The sequence below is a fragment of the Amblyraja radiata genome, chromosome 9 (assembly GCF_010909765.2).
Source record: "Amblyraja radiata isolate CabotCenter1 chromosome 9, sAmbRad1.1.pri, whole genome shotgun sequence".
In the NCBI taxonomy this organism is placed as follows: Eukaryota; Metazoa; Chordata; class Chondrichthyes; order Rajiformes; family Rajidae; genus Amblyraja; species Amblyraja radiata.
The window spans coordinates 13,792,793-13,814,557 of NC_045964.1; the positions used below are offsets into that span (position 1 = coordinate 13,792,793).

The 21,765-nt window shown below is 44.8% G+C and overlaps 1 protein-coding gene across 5 annotated transcripts in view; it reads left to right on the top strand.

Moving 5' to 3' along the window:
• psen1 (presenilin 1) overlaps nucleotides 1-20,761 on the top strand; it is a 43,152-nt gene extending 22,391 nt beyond the window's left edge. For 4 of the 5 annotated variants that reach the window (XM_033026725.1, XM_033026727.1, XM_033026726.1 and 1 more), the window contains exons 5-11: nucleotides 2,765-2,832; nucleotides 3,095-3,315; nucleotides 12,540-12,638; nucleotides 12,721-12,807; nucleotides 15,906-16,085; nucleotides 17,171-17,289; nucleotides 19,756-20,761. In XM_033026725.1, coding sequence (XP_032882616.1) covers nucleotides 2,765-2,832; nucleotides 3,095-3,315; nucleotides 12,540-12,638; nucleotides 12,721-12,807; nucleotides 15,906-16,085; nucleotides 17,171-17,289; nucleotides 19,756-19,911 — 930 coding nt within the window. In that variant the 3' untranslated portion in view covers nucleotides 19,912-20,761. The remainder of the gene's footprint in view (nucleotides 1-2,764; nucleotides 2,833-3,094; nucleotides 3,316-12,539; nucleotides 12,639-12,720; nucleotides 12,808-15,905; nucleotides 16,086-17,170; nucleotides 17,290-19,755) is intronic. The other variant, XM_033026730.1, reaches the window with a different exon arrangement.
• The last annotated feature ends 1,004 nt before the right edge of the window (nucleotides 20,762-21,765 follow it).

Below are 21,765 nucleotides of genomic sequence, written 5' to 3' on the forward strand. Positions count from 1 at the left end.
GTATTGAAGTATGAAAGTCATTAGCAGTTGGGTAGGAATTGTATGTCATAGAGCTTCATGCTTTGTCCTGATCCACTGAGGAAGCAAGTAGTGTCAAATCAGGTTTGAGGGGATAAGAATAGTTTCAGTGGGACCATTTTGGGAATCTGATCATATTGTTTAAATAATCAAACCTAAAATTAGTTTGTTCAAATTAGTTCTGACCTAGGTTGTTTAAATTTAGGATGGCAGGTAATTGAGCAATGGTGGTCTTCAAATAGGAGCTGGCTCATACACAAGGAATACATTCCTTTGAGTGAGAAAGGAAGGCATCCCAAAGATATGATTCCACAAATCATGATTTAAAGAGGCAAGGTGATATAAAGACAGAAAGAATTATAACAAAGATCAAAAACACATAGGAGGGTCAAGTTGTACAAGTATCAGAAAAATATGATGAGGAATGAAAGGATGCAACAAGGCGAGATTTGTGTAAAGTAGGATGGGTCGGAAGGAACTGCAGATGCTGGTTTGCCAAAATTCAGGTCTTATTGTGGAAGCATTGGGCACTGTGAAGTGCTACTGTGCAATTTCCATCCAACATCTTGGGAAATAGGAATGCTGCCAATTGAACTGATGAAGACAGTAACAATACTGGATAGAAAAAGGCAACACTTCTCAAAAACAAAATCAACAAATCCAAATGGCATGCATCCAAGGTTATGAATGAAATTAATGTGTAAATAGCAGGGATTCTGGCCTCAATCTTCATACAACTGGAGGATGGTAAATATTGCTGCCTGTTTAAAATTAGTGGTGAAGGATAAGACTTGCCATTGTAGGCCAGTCAATTCAATGTTGTTGGTACAAAAAAACACCATAATCTGGAACAAAATGGAAAAGTATTGGGTAATATGTGAACATTAGCATCAAAATTAAATTGTTAAAAAGCAAATTGCATGTAATCAATGTGATTGAAAGTACGTTAATGAGGGTGTTACAGCTGCTGTGCATGAAGATTTTAAAAAAGAGTTTAACAGATGGAAATGATTACTTGTGGAATTATTGGTGCAGTGGCAGCATGGATACAGACGTGGGTGAGGAACAAATATGAAGTGAGTTGACGGTTTTCCAGACTGGAGGGACAAAAACCATGGCATTCCCCAGGGTGGGGAGCTGGAGGGTCAGTGGGAGGCCACTGCATTCCTGCTTAGATAAATAGGATGTAACTTCAAGGTTTGCACCATGTCACAAAAACATGGTGCTGGCGTAGCTCAATGTCTCGGGCACCGTCTCTGGAGGACATGGGTAGTCGATATTTGGGTCAAAGAGTTCTGCCCTGATACGTTGCCTATCGATCTGAAGAAAGATCAAGCTAAAACGTTGCCTATCCATGTCCTCAAGAGATGCTGCCTAACCTGCTGAGTTACTCTAGCACTTTGTGTTCTACATGAGATTTTAGCATCTGCAGTTACTGGTGCCTCCAATGCACTGAAATGGGTGGTGATACACTTCAGGCGGACATGGGCAGAGAGGTGATAGGGCACTGGAGAAAGAATTACAAAATAAACAATTACAAACTAGAAGTAGTTTTGTAGAATAACATTATGGAAGAGTAACGCATTGAGTGGAGAGGCTGGGATTGTTTGTCTCAGCATTCAAGAGTGGAGATTTACTGGAGGCTCTGAGAAACTCTTTTGCAGAGTGAGGAAGGAGAAATGAATTGCAGATGGAACGATGAATAACTGGGTTTAAGGTGGTCTGTGGATTAGTTGGAGAAGAGGTACACAAATGTTTTTATCAGTGTGATCTTGAGTCTGGTTAGGGAGCCAGATCAGTTTTAGTCTTCAATATATATTTGTTGGAAAATTCTCAAGCCTATGGAGAGAGGAGAGTGTAGTGGAGTTGTGCGGCAGTCAAAGAGCTAGCACAGACAGGTATGTTGGGCAAAACGACTCCTACATCAGTGCTTACCAACCTGGGCTGAAAGACTCCTTTGGGGTGGACCACTAATTAGTAATGTTGAAATAATTAGAAAGGGGTGTAGCGGATCGATGGGGTGTGAAATTGTAGGGGTTTTCATTTCTAGTCATCTATTAACATTATTGTGTGCTGCCAGTAGAGCATCAAACTAATCCAGTACTTGTTCAGCATGATTGGACTGCAAGAAGCATGAGCATTGACCTAAACAGTTCTGTGGTGATGTATATCTGCAAAAAGATAGTTGCACTTCTATGCGTCATATTCTCGGGATGATCATCAGAAGGGCTTTCTAGCCAGTGTTTCTTCTGAAGTGTGGCTGTTACGATGCAAGGCACATGACACCCAATATTCACACAGCATGTGCCCCACAAGAAGCCACTGCATAATAAATGGGTAGTGCATGATGTTGGTTGAGGTGTCTGTGTGACTAGGTCATTCGAGAAAATTGACTCTTCGCTAAAGGATCTTTTGCATTCAATTTAGGGGGCAGGTGGGCCTGATCCAAAAGGCAGCACTCCTGACAGCACAGTAGTCCCCACAGACCCCCATCACACTATTTAGCTGCTCAAGGCTCATGAAAACCGCTTGAGGCCACAGCCTTTTGACACTGTCGAGCTTGCTACACACTGATTCATGGCCTGCAATCAGTAGGTATCTGGAAGGTGATCAGTACCTCAATGTGACAGTGAATAGTGTCCCGTTCCTAACTTTATATTATATTAATGTGTGTGTGCGCCTTTGGAGAAACAAAACACACCTCGTGACTTAAACCTTATGATTTATCTTGGTTTTTTTTTAATAGGTAATTCATGGATGGCTGATAATTTCATCGCTCTTGCTCCTTTTCTTTTTCTCCTTCATCTATTTGGGGTAAGTAACTTTTTTGAAAATGATGCTAGTATTATTTAACAATCTGTCTGGTATAAAGGGTCAGCTGACATTCACCTAGTAGGTAGCAAGCCAGAACAACCAGTCTAAAAACTGATACTGATGTAATAATCCCAGTGGTTTCTGACTGAGCACGATGGGAGATGACAGAGACAGAAGCCTGGCTGAATGAATGTAATAAGGAGTTGTACAGGGACTGTTTCAGCCAGCAAACCAAAGTCCTGTGTATATTTTTTTCCCACAGGGAAGTCTTTAAAACTTATAATGTTGCCATGGATTACTTCACATTAGCAATCTTGATCTGGAACTTTGGAGTGGTCGGAATGATATGTATTCACTGGAAGGGGCCACTTCGATTACAACAGGCCTACCTGATCATGATCAGTGCTCTGATGGCCCTGGTTTTCATCAAGTACCTTCCGGAATGGACTGCATGGCTCATCCTGGCTGTGATTTCTATATACGGTAAGATCTCATTTTGCTTTGATTCAAATAGCATTCTGAAGTTGGAACTCGGTAGTGGGTTCAGTAAGTAAGCAGGTGTGATGCTTTTTTTACTTGTTCAATGTAGGTTCTGATATTAGTGCATCATGAAGCCATGCCTTTTAAAAAGTGTGCAGGCGTTATGATGGTTCAGGCTCGCAACAAGGGAGGAATAGAATAATTGTGGGGACATACAAGTCCAAAAGACAGGTATTTAACAGTTACTGTACAAATAAATTCTGCTGATTGCCCATTAGGATAAATCAATTCACGAAACATTCTGAGCAATGAGGAATCTGAGGAAGGACATTCTTGCCATAGAGGGAGTACAGAGAAGGTTCACCAGACTGATTCCTGGGATGTCAGGACTTTCATATGAAGAAAGACTGGATAGACTCGGCTTGTACTCGCTAGAATTTAGAAGATTGAGGGGGGATCTTATAGAAACGTACAAAATTCTTAAGGGGTTGTACAGGCTAGATGCAGGAAGATTGTTCCCGATGTTGGGGAAGTCCAGAACAAGGGGTCACAGTTTAAGGATAAGGGGGAAGTCTTTTAGGACCGAGATGAGAAAAACATTTTTCACACAGAGGGTGGTGAATCTCTGGAATTCTCTGCCACAGAAGGTAGTTGGGGCTAGTTCATTGGCTATATTTAAGACGGTTAGATGTGGCCCTTGTGGCTAAAGGGATCAGGGGGTATGGAGAGAAGGCTGGTACGGGATACTGAGTTGGATGATCAGCCATGATCATATTGAATGGCGGTGTAGGCTCGAAGGTCCGAATGGCCTACTCCTGCACCTAATTTCTATGTTTCTATTCATTCTTTCCATAGATGGAGCCTGACTTGCTGAGTTTTTCCTGAATATTTTTCCCCCACAAATCAGTTGTTACTGTTAGTGGTGACTGCAAAGTTCTAACTCATTGACATGATTATCTGTAGTGGGCTTGTGCACAGTGCCCTCCATAATGTTTGGGACAAAGACCCATCATTTATTTATTTGCCTCTATACTCCACAATTTCAGATTTGTAATAGAAAAAAAATCACATGTGGTTAAAGTGCACGTTGTTAGATTTTATTAAAGGCTGTTTTTATACATTTTGGTTTCACCATGTGGAAATTACAGATGTGTTTATACATAGTCCCCCCATTTCAGGGCACCATAATGTTTGGGACACATGGCTTCACAGGTGTTTGTAATTGCTCAGGTGTGTTTAATTGCCTCCTTAATGCAGGTATAAGAGAGCTCTCAGCACCTAGTCTTTCCTCCAGTCTTTCCATCACCTTTGGAAACTTTTATTGCTGTTTATCAACATGAGGACCAAAGTTGTGCCAATGAAAGTCAAAAAAGCCATTATGAGACTGAGACACAAGAATAAAACTGTTAGAGACATCAGCCAAACCTTAGGCTTACCAGAATCAACTGTTTGGAACATCATTAAGACGAAAGAGAGCACTGGTGAGCTTACTAATCGCAAAGGGACGGGCAGGCCAAGGAAGACCTCCACAGCTGATGACAGAAGAATTCTCTCTATAATAAAGAAAAATCCCCAAACACCTGTCCGACAGATCAGAAACACTCTTCAGGAGTCAGGTGTGGATTTGTCAATGACCACTGTCCGCAGAAGACTTCATGAACAGAAATACAGAGGCTACACTGCAAGATGCAAACCACTGGTTAGCTGCAAAAATAGGATGGCCTGGTTACAGTTTGCCAAGAAGTACTTAAAAGAGCAACCACAGTTCTGGAAAAGGGTCTTGTGGACAGATGAGAAAAACATTGTGGACAGAAGAATAACATATCAGAATGATGGCAAGAACAAAGTATGGTGGAGAGAAGGAACTGCCCAAGATCCAAAGCATACCACCTCATCTATGAAACACGGTGGTGGGGATGTTATGGCCTGGGCATATATGGCTGCTGAAGGAACAGGCTCACTTATCTTCATTGATGATACAACTGCTGATAGTAGTAGCATAATGAATCCTGAAGTGTATAGAAACATGCTATCTGTTCAAGTTCAAACAAATGCCTCAAAACACATTGGCAGGCGGTTCATTCTATAGCAAGACAATGATCTCAAACATACTGCTAAAGCAACAAAGGAGTTTTTCAAAGCTTAAAAAATGGTCAATTCTTGAGTGACTAATTCAGCCTTTCATATAACTGAAGGGGACCAGCCCCCAAAACAAGCATAAGCTAAAGATGGCTGCAATACAGGCCTGGCAGAGCATCACCAGAGAAGACACCCAGCAACTGGTGATGTCCATGACTCATAGACTTCAAGCAGTCATTGCAGGCAAAGGATATGCAACAAAATACTAAACATGACTACTTTCATTTACATGACCAAAACATTATGGTGCCCTGAAATGGGGGGGACTATGTATAAACACTGCTGTAATTTCTACATAGTGAAACAAAAATGTATAAAAATGGCCTTTATTAAAATCTGACAATGTCGGGATTGTTGCCCAGTGCGCGTATGGCTGTGAGTTCGGTGGTTAGATCCGAGTGGGTTAGGAGGAGTAGAGAAATCAAGATGGTTGATATCACTCCTGCAGTTAGAAATAAAAAAGTTCCAGAGAGGGAAGAAGTCTGTCAGGGGAGTCCACGAGAAGGGGAAATGTTGGAGATGGGTGCTGGGGTTGTCACTGGGCAGTGAGGACTCTGTACAGAAAAGAGGCTAGAAGTGGAAGCGACAGAGAAAAGCGGTACATAGCGGGCCCGGAATTAATTGAGGTGGGGCATAGGGGTGAAACGGTAAGGCCTCTGAGGACTGACTTGTGTATCGGAAAGAGGGAGGTCAGGAGGGATGGTGAAAATAAGACGGGTGAGGGCAGGGGTCAGAGGAATGGAAGGAGGCTCGGATGAGGGACTGTGGGGGGGGGGGGGGGGGGGTGATGATGCGTGGAGGTTACTGTGGGTTGGATAATGGGGACTGAAAGGGGACTAGGGTGTGAGGATTGGTGTATGGGTGAGGAGTAGAAGGAACATGGTTTGAAGAGGGGAAAGGGCAGCAAGACCATTACAGAAGTTGCATAATGGAAGGGGGGAGCAGTAGGAACCAGGGCAGTCATATTGCATTGTTGGAGCTGGCAGCATGGGGGCTCTTGGCCTGGAACCCAGGTGGATAAATGGCTTTGGCCTGCTGGTGGATAGGGGCGAGGCAAAGATCAGTGTTGTGAGTGACCCCGGCCGGCGTGAGGCCGGAGTGCTGGTAAAGGTTGATGCATTGCTGTGCCTGGCCTGGGCGGCGGTGAGGGTCGATGGAGGCAGTGGCTTCGGTGGCCGCAGCCAATGAGTGGCCAAGGAGGTGATGAAGTTGGAGAGGCAGTGATGTTGGCATTACTCCCCCCTGCAGCGATGGTCAGAAGTACTTCATTGGCTGTAATGTGCTGAGTGGAAAACATCTTGTAGAAGTGTTTCTCCATTCTCTGCTGATCTAATGAAGTATGTGTGACAAAGACCACCTATTGATCGCTTACATGCAATTAGGTGACGAGTCTGCATGGAGTGAGTTTCATTCTTGATGCTTATCTTGGAACGGATGCTGCCAAGAGGTCTCCCAGTGTGGTCACGGTGGCGCAGCGGTAGAGTTGCTGCCTTACAGCGAATGCAGCGCCGGAGACCCAGCTTCGATCCTGACTATAGGTGCTATCTGTACAGAGTTTGTACGTTCTCCCCGTGATCTGCGCGGTTTTTCTCCGAGATCTTAGGTTTCCTCCCACACGCCAAAGACGTACAGGTTTGTAGGTTAATTGGCTTGGTAAATGTAAAAATTGTCCCTAGTGGGTGTAGGATTTTGTTAATGTGCAGGGATCGCTGGTCGGCGCAGACCCGGTGGGCCGAAGGGCCTGTTTCCGCACTATCTCTAAAAAAAAGAATGGAAGCTGAATCCGACAGGTCAGCCAGATAATCCTTCCCGCAGTTGATGATTAAACCCTCCGCAGTCACTTCCCTCTTTACTTTATTGTTATCGTTAGATGTCGAGCTTCAAAGCAAACTCTGAACATTTACATTTTACAGTTTGCCTCTTCCCCATCCCTAGGGATATGCTGGGATTTTCATGAGGAATTTTTGACAGCCACAAAAAAGACTGCATAGAAATTCTAATTCGGGATGCATAAGATTCTGAACAGCAGGTCCCATGCATCAGGAAATGCTGATTTTGTGTAATTAATTGTGTATGGTTAGCTGCTGTGACTGGGTTCAAAGGGGGCCAGAGTTGGGGTGTGTATTTTATTCTTGCAGCCATTGTTAATGACAGCTGTTGTCGGAAAATTAAACCAAAGTAACGGCCAGACTTCTCTAATAACAAGAGGGAATCATGTAACAATTTCTGGTATACTTGAAGTACACTGCTGAGGTGATCAAGGAACATGGGGAGGTTGGGAGAAGGAAGGAACTGAAGTGAATGATCAGCCCCAATCACATTAAATGGTGGAAGAGGGCCAAGTGATCCACGCCTTCATTTTCACGCATTTTCTGTCCCAGATTGTGAAAACAAATCATAACATTGATTCAAAGTTGCAGCATGGAACGGGCCCTTCAGCCCACCGAGTCCATGCCCACCACTATTTCTATTATCCCACTTTCTCTCCTACTCCCTACACACCAGGTACAATTTACAGAGGCAAATTAAACTACAAACCTGCACGTCTTTGGGATGTGGAAGGAACTCCACAGTCACAGAGAGAACATGCAAACTCCACACGGACAGCGGCCGAGGGCAATATCCAATCCTGGTGTCTGGCGCTGAGGCAGCATCTCTACCAGCTGTGGCTGTGCTGCCCCATGTAGAGTGTATTCCTGCTTTTTTTTTTTCAGGCACAGGTTGTTGTGAAGAGCTTCTGTGATTGGGGCTCTGATTTTTTTTCTATTAAAAATCTCAAATTTTGGAGTACAGAGACAAATAAATAAATGATGGGTCTTTGTCCCAAACATTATGGAGGGCTCTTTATAATTGACCATATGAGTAATGAAGGATTGATATGAGATGCAGTGGTTAAAATTCCCTTGGTGGATATAGAATTCCAGATGCAGCTTGACAGGGAACACCACGGGACCAAAACCATTATCTTAAACTTAAATAGGAACAGTTACAATGGTATGAAGGTGGAGTTTTGGGGTGGACTGGGAAAATAAGCTCAGAGACAGGTCATGAGATGGAAATGGTAGATATTCAAACAGCTGGTCAAACACTTGGTAGGAATTTGTCCCAATTACCTGGATTTCATGAGAGGGATGCATGAGAAGGAGCAACGATTATGTTAAATAGAAAAGTAGAACATAGAAGTAGAAGCTGGGATGTCATGTTGCAGTTGTATATGACGTTGGTGAGACCACATTTAGAATATTGTGTTCAGTTCTGGGCACCATGTTATAAGAAAGATATTGTCAAGCTTGAAAGGGTGCAGGAAAGATTTACGAGGATGTTGCCAGGACTAGAGGGTGTGAGCTATAGGGAGAGGTTGGGTAGGCTGGGTCTCTATTCCATGGCGCGCAAGAGGATGAGGGGAGATCTTATAGAGGTGTACAAAATCATGAGAGGAATAGATCGGGTTGATGCACAGTCTTTTTGCCCAGAGTAAGGGAATCGAGGACCAGAGGACATAGGTTCAAGGTGAAGGGGAAAAGATTTAATAGGAATCCGAGGGGTAACTTTTTCACACAAAGGATGGTGGGTGTATAGAACAAGCTGCCAGAGGTAGTTGAGGCTGGGACTATCCCATTGTTTAAGAAACAGTTAGGTACATGAATAGGACAGGTTTGGAGGGATATGGACCAAGCGCATGCAAGTGGGACATTGTTGGCCGTGTGGGCAAGTTGGGCTGAAGGGCCTGTTTCCACACTGTATCACTCTATTACAAAGTGCCAAGGCCAGGTGGTAGGGCAGGTGGGAAGTTTTGGGGATTCAGAGCGAATGTTTGAAAAGCTCATTTTAAATAAAAAGGGAGAAAGGTGATTTTGAGAGAAAATGTGTGATATCAAAATAAACAGTGAGAGCTTTTATGGATCAACTTACCATCAGCTATGGTAAGTGTGGGACTTGTCGAGACCCAGGGCTGGTGATTTAATCAATAGGAAACAAACAAGTCGTATTTTCTTGCATCATGGAAACAAGCCCTACTCCCCATCACCCAACGCTGACCATTGGGCACCAATCTGTATTATGGTATACTCCTATTTATCGACTATAGCACCAACTTCGAAACCATAATCCCATCCAAACTCATTGGACCTAGGAATATGCATCTACCTCTGCCTCAAGATTTTTGACTTTCTGTCCCACAGACCACAGTCAGTGAGATATAGGTGACAATGCCCCCACAATAACTCTCAACAATGCCCCGCCCCACCCCTCCCGTAAGAATGGGTTCAGTCCCCTACTATTCTCCCTGTGCACTCGTGACTGCTGCCAAATTCAGCTCTAACTGCATCTGCAAGTTTGCATATGACACCACGGTGGTGGGCTGGATCACGAATAATGTCAAAGTTAAGTACGAGAGAGAGAGAGAGAGAGAGAACCGTATCATGATGACAGGATAACGTATTCCTCAATGTCAGCAAGGCGAAGGAGCTAGTTATTGACCCGAGGAAGGCTGGTGGAGTACAGTGAACCTTCGCAATAACGGATCTAGATATAACGGATTTTGGTATATAGCGATGGTTCGTTGCCCCCCCCCCCCCCCCCACTTCCGGCAGTTACCCAAAGAGCTGGCGCCACGTGGTGTTGTTCTGGTGGCGGGAGTGGAGAGAGCGAGCAGCATGAAGGTGGCATTAGTTCCGGACATGTCTGTAGTGCAACGCATGTGGGGCTCTGCGCCTCCCCAGCCTCTGGGTTCCTGCTTGTTTAACCACCTCCATGCCGCACTCTCCTGGCCTTACCCCCTTACTCGGTTATAGCAGACAATCGGCAATAACAGACATTATCCACCCCCCCCCCCCACCATGGTCCGTTATTCTAAGGGTTTGCTATGCATGTCGCAATCAGAATTAATGGTGCCAAAGTGGAAATGGTTGAGTATATCAACATTAATATTAGCAATGATCTGTTGTGAACTAAATACGTTGAAGTGACTGCCAAGAAAGGTACACCAACACCTCTACATCCTCAGGAGACTGAGGACATTTGGCATGTCTCCAATGACTTACAAACGTTTGCAAGAAATTGCAGAGAATTCTTTAGGTAGCCCAGTCCATCATGCATGCAAAACTGCCCCCACCATTGACTCCATTTACACTTCATGCTGCCTTGGAAGAGCCATCAACATAATCAAAGACTTGACCTGCCCCAGTCATTCCTTCTCCCTGCTCCCGTCGGGCAGAAAGTACAGAAGCTTTGGAGCATGCACCACAGGAATGCTGATGAATGGTCTTTTCATAAGCTAGGGTATGGTCTAATTCATCACTACCCCATTGTGGACATTGGACTTTGTCTCTGGAACTATTCTGCTCTAATGCTCAGAACTATATTCTGCACTTTGTATCTTCCTCTTTGCTCGACGTTTTGTACTTGAGTTTGATTGTATTGTATTTTATTATCTGATCTGATTGGGTAGCAAGCAGAAAAAAGCTTTCCACTGCACCCCGTTACACTTAATAAATTAATAAACATAAGACATTAATAAACTTAAACCATTCCCAAGGTCTTGTGATCTCTCTTCTGCATCTTTAAACTCATTAGACCTCCCTTTTTGCTCCTCCTAGGCTTGCTGTTGCTTAATTTATAAAAGCCTGTCCATCTCCCAACAATTCAAATACTAATGCCACTTTATATTCTACAATGTAACCATGGTTGCAGCTCATATTGGTGCATTTATCCTTGAATATGAAATCTCTGGTGGGGTAGCTCATTAGCTTTGTCCAGCGACTGAATTGAAGCAAAGATTTTAATATAGCCCGTGTGTTCAAAGAGTGCATTTCTTTCAGTAAGATGACTGCAATTTTGTAAATCTGAGGATTGTTTGTTACTCTCCAATCTATGTTTGAGTACCTCTTTCATAGGAAAAGAATTGGAAAAAGTGGGTCAGATGATCTATTTTAGTTATGGTCCTCCAGTTCTGTGTGATAGCTTGCCTAAATCCCCTTAAGGCCTTGTCTGTCCTCACCTTTGCAGCTAGCTCTCCATTCACCACTGCCGTGACTAAAATGATCATTCATAGTCGCGTCCCTCTCTGTAATCTCCTTCAGTCTTGTAACCCTCCTGAGGTCAGACTCCCTCCAGTCCTAACCTCTTTAACCTCTCCCTAATCTCCAGAATTTCTTCAACCCCGTCTGACTCTTTCCTCTAAGATCATGCTTCCTCCTTGAGGTAAGCTTTAGCTTATCCACTATAGTATCTCCTTCAGCCTCAATTTCCCGGCTGATAATACTTCTATGAGGCAATGTCACGTGCTTGCCAAGTTAAAGGTGCCGTGTACATTATTTAACCTTGCCTCTTGTATGTTCGCCCCTCATCCTGAGTCTGAAGAAGGGTCCTGATCCAAAACGTCACCTATCCATGTTCCCGATGGATGTTACCTAACCCACTTAGTTACTCCATCATTTGTCTTTCCTGCATACTTGTGTTCATTCCTTCAAATGGGAGAACTAGTTTCCTTTCTCTATCTCTCTCTCTTCCTCTACTAATTATTCTTGCCAGTCTTGCTATGTTTTTGATGCCATATCGAATAAGACTTGTGGACAAAGTTGCCTTCAGGGCATCTGTAAAAGCTGAATCCATTCCTTACCTGGGGATAAGACTGTAGGGAATTAATTTTTTTTTTAAACACGTTTTACATTCAAACAACAGCTGGAGTGCAGTAAGTCAAAATAAAGAACTATCCATGGAAATGTAGGTCAAGTGGAGTTAAGATATGGATTAGCTGTGATCTGATTGAACATTGTAATGAGTTCAGTAGCTGCCTGGGCTGCTCTCCTACGCCATCTGCAATTCATTGGGCTGTTCTGCCATCTGTAGCCACAGTCACATTGTCAATGCTGTATTCAATGTGATGTTAACATAGAAAGGAACAGCAATATTCTGAGAATGTCACCAAGGTATTAATGTATTTCAATTTTACTTTACTAGTGATGGTCACTTACATGGTGCATTGTCGGTGTGTTCTGACTGTAAAATCTATTGAATTTGCTTTTTTTTTTTTACAACTTTCAATTGACGATGCAAAATTTATAATGAGTGATTGTTATTGTTTTCAGATCTGGTGGCGGTTCTGTGCCCAAAAGGCCCCTTGCGTATTCTAGTGGAAACTGCCCAAGAAAGAAATGAACCGATATTTCCAGCTCTGATCTATTCCTGTAAGTTGAGTGGTTAATTTTTGGTTCCTTAGCTGACAGTCGCTGTGCACCCGATTTAACTCTTGTATTTGGTCTGATGTAGCAACGATGGTCTGGCTGGTTAACATGGCGGATGTCGATCCAGAGGCCAGGCTACCCCCAGCAAATGACTCTGATTCTGAAGCAAACAGTGAGTACATTTTATTTGTTGATCTTTATAGAAAATGTTAAAGTAAAGTAAAAATATTCATTCTGTAAGGAGCGCAACTGGAGTAGCCATGACTGTGGTTAGCAGTTCGGGTCAGAAGCTGGATGAGGGTACAGTGAGTGACTGACTGACTTCCTGATGCCCCAAGGGCTTTCAGCAACTGCTAGGCACGAGTCAGGAATGTGATGGAACAGTGTAGGAAGGAACTGCAGATGCAGTTTAAACCAAAGATAGACACAAAAAGCTGGAGTAACTCAGTGGGACAGGCAGCATCTCTGGAGAGAAGGAATGGGTGACGTTTTGGGTTGAGACCCTTCTTCAGGAAAAAAGGTCTCGACCTGAAACGTCACCAATTCCTTCTCTCTAGAGATGCTGCCTGTCCCACTGTGTTTGTGTGATGGAATAATTTTCACTTGCATTAACAAGTGTTGCTCCAGCAACTCTCAAAGCCTGATGCTATCCAGGATAAAACTGGATTAAACCAAGAAAACTGGATCCAGTTTGCTTGGTGCCCCATCCACCTCACTATATCTTTGTTCCCGCCTGGTTGGGCCTGAAAATATTTTTTGCAAAGACTAGTCTTTGACACTTCCACCCTGGTTCTGACAATCCACCCTATCTATGCCCCTTAAGTCTCCCTCAACTTCCAGTACTCCAGAGAAAATTGTCCAAGTCTAATCTCCCCGTGTAGCTAATATCCCATAATCCAGGCAGCATTCTGATAAACCTTTTCTACACCCTCTCGAAAGCCTCCACATCCTTCCTGTAATGAGGCGACTGGAACTGCATACAATACTCCAAATGCTGCCTAACCAAAGTCTTATCGAGATCCAGTTCAACGTTAATTGATGTTTTTATAAACCGAGTACATAAATTCCACGTGAAATAACATAGGCATTTTATTTTAAAATAATAGAATAGAATAGGATGCCTTTTATTGTCATTCAAACAGACAAGGTTTGAACGAAAATTCATTCCTACAGTCATGACATTACAAAAAAAAACCCAAGACACACACTTAACACAATTTACACAAACATCCATCACAGTGAATCTCCAACACCTTCTCACTGTGATGGAAGGCAAAAGTCTTATCTTTTCCCTTTGTTCTTCTCCCGCGGTCCATCAGTCCAACTGCAGCGTCGAGACGACTGGGGCTCACGATGTTAAAGCCCCCGGCGGGTGATGGTAAGTCCCGCGGCCGTTTAAGCCGCGCGGGGCGATGTTAGGCCCCGCTCCGGGTCATTTAAACCCAGCGATTCCGGCGGGAGAAGTTGCCGTTGTGGAATCTCCTAAAAGAGGGCTCCCACCAGGGACCTGCGAGCTCCCGATGTTCCTGTCCACCGGGCCTGCGGCCGGAGCCTCCGAAGCTCCGAAGTCGGGTTGCAGCCGCCCGCCACAACAGCACTCCGCGCCCCGAAGTCAGCCAGCTCCGCGATGGGGAGTCTGCAGGCTCCGCGACTGGAGCCCTCAGGTTGGTTCCGGTTGGAGGCCGCCGCCGGCTCCACGATGTTAGGCCCAACGACACTGGAGACCTGACGGAAAAAGTCGGGTCCCCGTACAGGGAAGAGATTAAATGGTTTCCCCCACATATATACTGCTAAAAAATAATACAAATTAGAACCGAAAACATGCATCTAACGGGACAACATTTTAAAAAAGACAGACGGACTGAAGTCGAGCCGCTGCTGTTAGGCACCGTCACTCCAAAATAACTTCTAGATTCAGATGCTGGTAATTAAATGACTGTTTTGAAAAGAGATTATTTATTCCGTGACTTGCTATTTGTTTTCCCTTTAAATGATTGTAGGCTTGTGATGTTTTTTTTACTCTTATTGGGTGATAAATACCCCAAAGGCACAGCTGGTTCTGAATCACTCCAACTTTTTCACCAAAAGCAAAAAAATCCCTCTGGATATTAGAAATCTCAAGTAAAAACAACTGTAGGTCAGGCAGTATCTGGCGCTGTAAGGCAGCAACTTTTCGCGGGGCTGGCGATGCCTTACCGGGGGTCGCCGTCTGGAGCCCGGAGTGCTGGACCTGTGGCACCGACATCATGGAGCTGCGGTTTGCGGAGCTCCCAACGCGGGAGGCGCTGATGGACAGCGCGGGGTCCTGCGACTCTGCCCGGCTCGGCCTGCGGACTCGGGAGCTGCGGACTCCGGCTGCAGGAGACGGCTGATCAGGAGGTCCGGGCCGCTGAGGAGGAGGATGTTCACCGTCGGGGTTCGGTGTCGACGTTCCACCAGCCCGGCGTGAGGGCCTGAACATCGGGCCACCTGGGGCGGCGACTGCGGGTGCTAGGAAGGCCTCGACCACGAGTGAACATCTGGGAAGAACGGAGGGGAGGCTGGCTGGACTATGGTGCCTTCCTCACCTTGGTGCCACTGTGTTATATTGTGTCGTGGACTTTCAGTGTTTGTGCTTTTTTTTAAATTCTATTTTATTTTTAATATGTTTTATTATTTATTATTATTTATTTTTAATTTTTATTTTTATGATACTGCCTGTAAGGGAAATTCATTTCGTTGTCTCTAACTGAGACAATGACAATAAATTTGAATACAATACAACTCTACCACTGTGTTGCCCAAGGTTAACTAAGTGAAGAATTGAATCATTGGATTTTGCAACTGAGAAGGTCATGCTTTGGCCTCACGGAAGAACCAGTCCCTCAGTCTCATTCCCTTGCTCTTTTTGCAAAGCCCTGCAGATTTTCCTTTCCGATCATTTACCTAACTCCTTTACGAACATTTACTGTTAAATTTTCTTCCGCCATCTTTCCACCAGTGCCTTCCAGTTCACTGGGCGGAACGGTTGTCAGATTGGTCCGTTGCACAGGGCGTGCAAAATCTAGGTTACAAGGAAACTGGGAACGGACATTGCTCTGGGAGCCAGCATAGACTCAACGAATGGATACAAATGTATGAAATATGAATATAAAATGCTCTTTTAAAATAAAATACACTTCCAAAGTTTGTTGTCTTGAAACTAAAAGTAGTGTGCTTCGTGTTGTAACTCATTGCTCAGCCAAGTATTCACTGAGTGGTAATTCAGCTCCTTTCCGTAACTTCATCCAGCCGTTACACTGACCCAGTGTCCTGATGACGGTGTTGTAGAAACAGATGATGGAGGCTTCAGCCAGGAATGGAGAGAGACCAGAGACGCCAGGTTGGGCCCGATGGAGTCGACGCAGGAAACCCGGGCCAACGTGCAGGCCTTGCCGAGCCCTCCAGTGGCAACGGAAGATCCAGAGGAGAGTAAGTTACACATGGCCAGCCTCCTTCACCCATCACTCCTGTGTTTGTTGACCACCTGGTCCAGCGACTCTGTTTAAAATTGTTTTCAAACGGCTTATTCTCTGTAAGCACCAGTGAGTAACACAGATCTCAGTGCTGCTCCAGTTCTGACCCCTTGGGCATCCACTGTTCAAGTCTCAAGGATACCGAGGCATCTAGCCGTAATCCAGGAGAAATGACTCCCTGCTGAGCACACTGATGATGCGAGACTTGCTTACCACGTTGAGTAGTTGAGACTAATTGTACTGGGTTTGTTTGAGACGAGTCGAAAGGGGAGAAAGCAGGAAGTGGGTGCATGTGGAAGATTAAAACCTGTGTGGGCCAGTTGGGCAAGGTGGGTTGTTTCTGAGCTGGGCCATGGCCATTCAGCGTGGAGACAGGCCCATCAGCCCACCAATTTCACATTGGCCAGCGAGTACCAATTTTGTACCCGTGCCACACTAACCCGTTTTATTCCCACAGCACTCCCATCAACTCCCCCCCCCCCCCCCCAGATTCTATCACTCGCATACGTCCTGAGGGCAATTTATAGCAGCCGATTAGTTAACCATCCACCTGCCAATCTTTGACAGCAGACTCACCAAAGGAAATGCACGCATCTCATTCCAGGGAGAGAGTGCAAACTCCCCACAGTACTCAGTCAGGATTGAACCTGAGTTGCTGCAGCTGGGAGGAGGTGACTGCACCACTGTGCAGCTGTTTTACTCAGTAACATTTGCACTTACTGCAGATTACATTGGCACTGAGTGCATTAAAACTGCACTGAGCCAGTCTGATTAGTCTTTCCGTTAGTGCACAGTTTCCAAACATTTTATATTTGTGATTAAGGCATTAAAGAGGGAGTGTTGCAGTTAAATGTCTACCGTGATCTTAATGTTCTTCACTTTTCCCCTTCCCCCCCCCCCCCCCCCCCTTTATCTCGCTCCCCCTCCCCCTCCCCCTCCCCCTCCCCCTCCCTCTCCCTCTCCCTCTCCGCCTCTGGTCCCCATTTCCGTTTGCATGGGGTCGCTGTTCTATTCACTGCTGTCGATCTGTTTCCGTTTCAGGGGGTGTGAAACTTGGTTTAGGCGACTTCATATTCTACAGCGTTCTTGTTGGAAAAGCATCAGCAGCGGCAAGCGGAGACTGGAATACAACTCTGGCCTGCTTCGTGGCAATACTAATTGTGAGTATGTCGCGGCAGTTTAGCAGTGCAGCCTGGGAGTACACTGTGTAGTCACTCCCATCCTATTTAGAGTGCACGATGCAGAGGGTCCAGACCTCGCTGAGCTGCATCACTGCATCTTATCCACATTGAGTGTGTTGGGTGAATGATTTGACCTGTGAGGGTGCCTGAGCTGGAGATACTTGCACTCTGGCCTGCTTTCTCATATGATCAGCAGATGCCATGTCCAACTAACAGTTTGGCAGCAATCTGTTGTGAGAAGTTGGTAGACACAAGGCTGCAGTAACTCTGGGTCAGACAGCATCTCTGGAGAAAAGGTATAGGGGACGTTTCAGGTTGAGACTCTTCTTCAGCTTGGTGTCACTTTAAACTTTGATCCCATGTTGTTTCCATTGGTGACAGTTCTGGAAAGGTCAGGTCTCTGGCATTTATGTAATTGGAGGTATTGTTAGTTGTTTGGATGTGCACACAACCCTCAGACAATGGCAACATTGAGGCTTTTCTTTGCTTCCATTTAACTCCATCTGGAACTTTAGGCACCCTTCTGCTCCTTGGTGCTCAGCCATCTGAGCCAACTAGTGGCACAGCGATAGAGTTGCTGCCTTACAGCGGCAGAGACTCGTGTTCGATCCTGACCATGGGTGCTGTCTGTACAGAGTTTGTATGTTCTCCACATGACCGTGTGGCTTCTTCGAAGCACAAGTTTCCTCCCACACTCCAGAGCAAATCCGTTGATTTGCTTTGGTAACGATTGTAAATTATCCCTAGTGTTAGTGTACGAGGATTGCTGGACAGCACGGACTCGGTGGGCCAAAGGGCCTGTTTCCGCACAGTATCTCTAAACTAAAAACGAAATCTCTGCGGTGTCCCCAAGTAGCTGATTGTCGTTGCCCAACGTGTGTTGTGGTTCCAGCGACACTCCTTGGGAGGACAATCACACAGGAAAGGTTACTTCCATGTGGTGTTCAGCACTCAGGCCGCATGGACGTGCATCTCCGTTTCTACCAAGAGTTTATCTGACAATTTCCTTCACCAAGGATAAAAATGTTTAATTTCTCACTCCCAATTATTATTTCACCTCTTACATTTTTTCCAATATTTTTTCAAGTACAGTAGAAATTTAGTGTAGTGTCAAGTCAAGTTTATTTGTCACATACACATACAAGATGTGCACAAGTACAGTGAGATACCGGTACAATGTAAACCTTGCTTGCAGCTGTATGACAATCATATAGCCTCAGACAAAACACAAATATGAATTCTAGATAAATTACACAATCACAGTAAAAAGAGACTGCAAATAAAGAATGGTTTAAAACACACGTAAGATGGCTCTGAGGACATGATTTTTTTTTGCAGCAGACACAGGTTTAATGTGGGAATGGCTTCCTTTTGAAATACCTTTAGAAGATTTTTAGTTTGGTTTCCAGCAATTCTACGTACCCATTCCTTATTTCTTGCTTCTCCTTTGATGAGGTTCGAAACTTTAACTTGCAGACCAGCTTACCGTCTGGTACTCTGTCAAAGACCTTGCTAAAGTCCATCATACTGTTCTCACCGTCCTTTTGCTCATCTCTTCAAAGATGTACTCAAATCAAATTGGTGAGACACTATTTCTCAGGCACAAAACCATGCTGACTGCATCTAATCCGACCTTGCCTTTCCAACTGCTGGGAGATTGCCTCTCAGAATCCACCTACCCGTATCTTTACCTGGCCTGTAACTCTCTGGCTTATTCCTGCTGCCCTTTGCAAATAAAGCTGCATTATTAGTCATCCTCCAGTTTTCTGATATCTCATGGCGATATAAAAGATTCTGCCTGAGCTCTAATTTCTTTCCTCCTCTTAACAGACTTGATCAGGCCCTGGGGTTTTATTCCACCTCTTGTGCTTCAGGACCACTGACATCTCGTTCTTCGTAATGTTGATGTTCTCTCGGATATCACCGGCCTCTCCCAGGAACTCACCAGCTTCCATGTCCTTCTCCATATTAAATACAGATTTAAACCCCTCCCATTTCCTGGAGCTCCACACATAGATCACCTCACTGATCCCTTAAGGGGAATCACTTTCTCCAGCTACCGTTTTGCTCTTAATAAATTTGTAGCATCTTTTAGAATTACCTGCCAAAGATAACTCTGGTCTTATTTTTGCGTCATAATTTCCTTGAGTGTACTCCTACTCTTCAAAGGACACACTTGATCCCAGCTGCCTGTCCCCAACATATGCCTCCTTTTTTATTACCATACCTTCTATATCCCTCGTCAGTCAAGGATCCTCCCTTCGCTCTGACAGTACTCGTGGGCCCCGAACTCACCCAATCTTACTCGAAGCTGTGCAATAGCTTGGAGACAGCCTGTAGTTGTGAAAAGCACCTTTTGATCGCAAGTATAATCCATTGTCTTCTCGGTGTCTATTGGAGGGACTGAGCTGCAAGGGAGTAACAAGTCTTTTCTTTGTATTTCAGGGTTTGTGCCTTACTCTCCTGCTGCTTGCCATCTTTAAGAAGGCTTTACCAGCTCTTCCGATCTCCATCACATTTGGGCTTGTTTTCTACTTTGCTACAGACAACCTGGTGCGTCCATTCATGGACCAGCTTGCCCTCTATCAGTTTTATATATAGGACTGACTGCCCTTTCCACCGAGGAGATTGCAGATGTACTGCAAGTCGTGTTCAGAACTGGAATAGAGACATCTTGTAATTTGTATAAACATCCCAGATTAGGGAAAGTAAAGCTTTATGGAACTTGGTGTGGATTATCATTTTCTACCCAATTCATCATCTTTCTAACCAGTGACATCTGAGGAAAATCCACCTGGTGTGATTTGGACAGGAAAAAAATTTGGCATCTCGCAACGGAGTGGTGGCGGGACTAGGGAAAGGTTCCTGTCTGCGCTGTGCTTGTAAATAGCCTCACAGTGCAAAGACAGCAAATGGGCTCCAAACACACTCCTCCAAATGTGGATTTGAAATGTTGCTTCACTGAGCTACTTTATGACTCTGTAAAAGGTTCTTGCACTTCAGAAAGGTGGTGGCCTCTTCTATGTAAACAAGCCTCTGATAGATGCACCATAAACTTTACTTCACCCTGAATTGAACTTTTTCTTTCAAATTTAACAAAAAGATTAGTTTTGAAATGGAAACAGGAAATGCCAGGGCAGAGCAGGTCAGCATGCAGCTCATGGAGGGAGGGGGCAGGGGTAATGTTCCCAGTCATTGACCCTTGTGTGTCCTGCAGCAACTTCATGTTTTTATTGCAGACCCCCAGCAGCTTGTACTGATGCTTTTTGTACTGATGTACTTTATTTTTTTAAAGTTATTATAAATACGGCACTGTGGAATTTGTGATGTTTTGAAAGAATGCCTACAAATGTATTGAACTTTTTTTAACAAAATAATTGGGTTCTTAATGACCAACTGGCTTCTGTCTGGTCCCTGATTCAGAGTGATTAAAGGTTAGTGATACACTGGAGTTTCGCTGCTTGTTTCCTTTTGTTGATCAAGACGCATGTGGTTTGAGGGAGTTGGCAGGAAACTCTGCAAGCTCCCAGCTGCCTGCTCACCCCCTGGGACATTTGGCATTTTCCTGCCAGAGATGTTCAACGATAAGTGTTAGAAGAAACTACTTCCTCTGGAGGAAGAGTCTTGGCCAAGCCTGGAATAATTAGAGCCAGGATATTTGCAGGGACGTTTGGAGTTAGTTATCAACAGGAAAGCCCTCAGTGAACTCCCGTAATGCATGGAGCAAGGACTTGGATCAGCTGGTAAAAAGGAAGACTTGTGGTACAGAGGACCTTTGGTGCACTCAAGAATTCTTTGCCCCTGTGAAGAATCTTTTGAAGTGTAGTTATTATTATAATCTCCCCTATTTCCTTGCAACATTCAGTGTATGCTGGTTTTCAGAGCAATCCCATCACTGCACTTTCCTGCAACTTGCCCTTTCTCTCATGTCTGTTAACTCTCCCCCCCCCCCAACCCCACCACCATTTTCCTCCCACCATCTAGATTTGGATTGCTGGCGCACAGCTGCCTTGCATCTGAGCTTTGATGCTGAATGTGTGACTTCCACATAGTTCTTTGACTTTCCAGGCCAAGGGGGGCACAAGCATCGGAGGTGAGATTGGAGTGGGTAAGGGGAGTGGAGCAGTCAAGGCTGTTCATGTCGCGCCGGCAGTCGGAAGAGAAGGTTCCAGAGAGAGTAGGCGGAGTCCGTGAGGAGGAGGAATGCTGGAGATGGATGAAGGGGTCATTGCTGACGGAGACGATACAATAGGAGCTCAACATCATGACGGGCCAAGAAATCATTAAGGTCTCCTATCACCAAATGTCCAAACATTAACTTGGGTCGCTCGACTGATTGGTCTCTAATGGCAACCGTTCAACACAATCCCACTGTCGTCTAGGCCCACAATCTCACCCAGAGTTGGGTTGTTGAGTTGCTGTGTGCAAAGTGCAAACAACACAAAACCCTTTTAA